This window comes from Cervus canadensis, chromosome 5, assembly GCF_019320065.1.
Source record: "Cervus canadensis isolate Bull #8, Minnesota chromosome 5, ASM1932006v1, whole genome shotgun sequence".
In the NCBI taxonomy this organism is placed as follows: Eukaryota; Metazoa; Chordata; class Mammalia; order Artiodactyla; family Cervidae; genus Cervus; species Cervus canadensis.
Genome location: NC_057390.1, coordinates 89,026,196 through 89,030,685, shown reverse-complemented (window position 1 = coordinate 89,030,685; position 4,490 = coordinate 89,026,196). Strand labels below are relative to the sequence as shown.

General features: G+C 36.1%; 1 protein-coding gene across 1 annotated transcript; it reads right to left on the bottom strand.

Annotated features, from left to right (window-relative positions):
* Positions 1-984: 984 nt before the first annotated feature.
* LOC122442683 (olfactory receptor 1L1-like) lies at positions 985-1,917 on the bottom strand. Its single transcript, XM_043470520.1, has one exon. It carries the CDS (start codon positions 1,915-1,917, stop codon positions 985-987), a length of 933 nt encoding a protein of 310 aa, XP_043326455.1.
* Positions 1,918-4,490: the final 2,573 nt, after the last annotated feature.

The following is a 4,490-nucleotide window of genomic DNA, read 5'->3' as shown; positions in this document are numbered from 1 at the left end:
ATCAGTCACACATAAAAAGCCTAAGTGGCTAAGTAGCTATTTAAAACTTTAAAAAATATATGTATTAAAAATATGTATGAATAAAAATTCAAATAGTGGTGAAGACTAAAGAGTGATAACCAAGTTTTTCTCTTGTCCTGGAACCATCCAGAGGCAGGTGACCAAATAGCAATTTCTAGGGTAAGCATCCAGAAAATAGACAGTCTGTGCACTACAATCATTCACATCTACTCAACCATGTATCTAAAACTGCATACAGTTCTGTTCCTTAAGTTTTTGCAATTCACAATATATATATTGAACATTGTTGTATGTCAGTAAATGGAAAACTTAAACTTTACACTGGAGCATCACTCCATGAAGAGATTCTGTGTTCACTGTTGTATCCTAGCACCTAGAACACTGCTTGAACATAGTAAGAACGTACCATTATTTCTTGGATGAGTGAATATAGGTTCACTCATTTTAACAGCTTCTTTTTTTTTTTCATAGCATTCAACTGTATGTGTATATAATAAGAAACAAGTAGAAAGACATTTAGCTATTATTGTTTGGCTTCCACAAGTACAATTGTAGGCTAAAATTTTAGATGGCATTTCCGGTCAAAGGGTGTACTTTATATATATTGACAAATTTCATTTCAAAGACCTTGTGTCAATTTTTCATCATAAACAATGTATGTATTCATTAATTTCCCTACCTCAGTATAGTTCAAAATACTATTAAGCTATCACATACTTTGATGTTTTCCTATATAATAATCTAAAGAGTCAGACATGACTTAGCAATAAAACAACAACAATGATGGCTATCACTGGGTTCAATGTAGGAAATGTCAGGGGAAACATTATATTCAGTTAATATTTTCCCATCATTCATGAAGCACCTTTACTAATATTTCTCAGTTGATCACAAACACCAAGAACTTGCAATCAGGCAACAGTGAATCTGCAGAATTGCCTAAGACTTAGCATAAAACCCATGTCATTGTGACTTTATCCTACCTATCAGTTTCCCCAAGCCCTGTTTCAAATCTTTGTTTCTCAGACTGTAGATTAAAGAGTTCAACATGGAAGTTAACATAGTGTAGATAACTGTTGCTATCCGATCCTTGACAGTGTAGCTGTTCAGCGGTTGGAGATAGACATAGCTGATGCTCCCATAAAACAGGCTCACCACGGTGAGGTGGGAGCCACAGGTAGAGAAGGCCTTATACTTCCCAGCAGTTGAAGGGATCTTCAGAACAGTGGTGAGAATCCTCAGATAAGAGATAATGACGCACATAAAGGGGGCCATCACCACAGACAGTCCTTCTGTCTTGATCACTATCTCATTGACATATGTAGATGAGCAGGACAACTTCAGCATTGCCTTGAGTTCACAGAAGAAATGATGGGTAATGTTGGAAGCACAGAAGGTGAGTTGATTCAGCAAGTGGACATGGAGGAGTGAGTGAAGAAATGGGATGGTGAGGGAGATTATCAGTAGAAGGACACAACATTTATAGCTCATGATGGTGATGTAATGAAAGGGTTTGCATATGGCCACATAGCGGTCAATGGCCATGGCCCCTAGGACGTAACTATCTACATTACCAAAGGAGAGGCAGAAGTATGTCTGGGTCATGCACTCACTATAGAGGATGGTCTTTGCCTCTGATAAGAAGTTTATCAGCATTTTTGGAATAATAACTGTTGTGTAGCAAATATCAACAAAGGACAGGCTTTTCAGAAAGAAGTACATGGGGGTCTGTAAGTGAATATCTGAATAGATGGCCAGGATAATGATAAGGTTTCCCATCAGAGTGACCAGGTAGATAGTAACAAAGAGGACAAATAGAGGCTTCTGGTCCTCAGGCCTAGAGGAGAGCCCCAGTAGGATAAATTCAGAAGGACTTGATATGTTGTCCCATCTCATGGTTTTGATTTTGCTAAAGAGAAGTAAAATACAAATTAATAGACTCTCCTTTCATCTGAAGCATGCATTTTCCTAGTACATTTAAGCTTTATTCTCACTGAGATACGGTAAGTACAATATTTACCTGTGATGTTTCTTTCCTCCAATAATGTGGAGAATTGAGGGTGAGATATATTTTTCTACCTCCTTTTTAGTTTCTCAGCTACTTAGGGATGTTGGGAAAATAGGTTATAAGAGGGGTCGTAAGACCAGAGAGAAATGGACAGAGATAGAGAATTCCTTTTTTAACATCTGCATTCTTCATTAATCATATTTTTTAGAGCAGTTTTAGGTTTATAACAAAATTGAGAGGGAGATACAGAGATTTCCCATATATTCTCTACTCCAACACATGCATCGCCTTGTGTGTTATTAACATCACTCACTAGAGTGAAACATTTTTTAACAAGGATGAATCTACATGGACATACCTTTATCACTCAAAGCCCATAGTTTACCTTAGAGTTCACTCATTTTTTAAAAAATTATTTTTTAATGGAAGGATAATTGCTTTTCAGAATTTTGCTGGTTTCTGCCAAACATGGTTCATTGTAGTAGGGCTTGGACAGAGTTTGGGGCACAGAAAAAATCTTTGTTTAGAAATTTTAGTGGATAAATTTGTCTGGGTAATTACTTGTCCATTTTCGAATCATCTGTACTTTGTATTTGTGCGATTCCCCCATCACTCATCCTGGACTTTGGATGCTGAATTCTGATATTATCATACAAGCTTTTCATTCCCGTTACTGTTGTAACTATATCCTTCTTGCCTCAGTGAGTTATTATTTGAGAAGAGAAGATGGAAACAAAGACAGATCCAGCATGACATGGATGGATAACTTCTTTATTTTATATTTTTTACTGTATGCTAGGCCTCCACCTTGTGGATTCTAACATTGTTGTCTGTATATGTGCAAATGTATTTATTTTTAAGTGTGAATTTGTCCCCATAACTATATCAACCGTAGATGCAGATGCCCAGGACTTACCTGAAACACTTCTTGAATCTGAGTGATTCCTTTCTGGTAACTGCAGGGCTCTTCCCGTCTGATGAACTATAGTGACATGCTCTGTGCCTTTGTCCTGTGCCCTGTCCTCAAGTCCCTAGAGTTCAATTTGGAAAACAAGTAAAAGGCAGTCAATTTTCTCAATTACATTTGAGAAAGTAAGGTATTCCTCTAAGGAACCAAGCAAATATTTCATGCCTTCTTCTCCAAGTAGCCCTGTCTATTCCCATGTTTCTGAAAATCCTTGGCATGCCTGTACTTTTCTGGAAAAGGAAACAATCAACAACATGCAAGGCAATTTATGGAATGAGAGAAAGCATTTTCAGCCATATCTAATAAGGAATTAATATCCAAAAAATATAAGAAACTCACAGAACCTAGTAGTAGAACTCCCAAATAACCCAGTTTTTAAATTGGCAAGAGATTTGAATAGATATTTCTCCAAAGTAGACATCCAAATAGACAATAAGTAGAAGTGCACCACTTCACTAGTCATCAGTGAAATGCAGGTAACAAGCACAATGAAATATCACCTCACATTTATTAGAATGGCTACTATCCAAAAGACCAAGTGACAGCAAGTATTGGTGAGGATGTGGAGAGAAAGGAACACTAGAACACTTCTGGTAGGAATGTAAATTGATATAGTCTTTATGAAAAACAGTATGGAAGTCCCTTAAAAAATTTTAAATAGAACTATCATTCCAAGCATCTTTTCTGACCACAATGCAGTAAGATTAGATGTCAATTACAGGAGAAAAACTTAAAAATCCCAACATATGGAGGCTGAACAACACACTGCTGAATAACCAACAAATCACAGAAGAAATAAAAAAAGAAATCAAAATATGCATAGAAACGAATGAAAATGAAACACAACAACCCAAAACCTATGGAACACTGTAAAAGCAGTAGTAAGGGGAAGGTTCATAGCAATACAGGCTTACCTCAAGAAATAAGAAAAAATTCAAATAAATAACCTAATTCTACACCTAAAGCAACTTGAAAAGGAAGAAATTACGAACCCCAGGGTTAGTAGAAGGAAAAAAATCTTAAAATTAGGGCAGAAATAAATGCAAAAGAAACAAAAGAGACTATAGCAAAAATCAACAAAACCAGAAACTGGTTCTTTGAGAAGATAAATAAAGTTGACAAACCATTAGCCAGACTCATCAAGAAACAAAGAGAGAAAAATCAAATCAACAAAATTAGAAATGAAAATGGAGAGATCACAACAGACAACACAGAAATACAAAAGATCATAAGAGACTATTATCAGCAACTATATGCAAATAAAATGGACAACTTGAAAGAAATGGACAAATTCTTAGAAAAGTACAACTTTGCAAAACTGAACCAGGAAGAAATAGAAAATCTTAACAGACCCATCACAAGCACAGAAATTGAAACTGTAATCAGAAATCTTCCAACAAACAAAAGCCCAGGACCAGATGGCTTCACAGCTGAATTCTACCAAAAATGTAGAGAAGAACTAACACCTATTCTACCCAAACTCTTCCAGAAAAT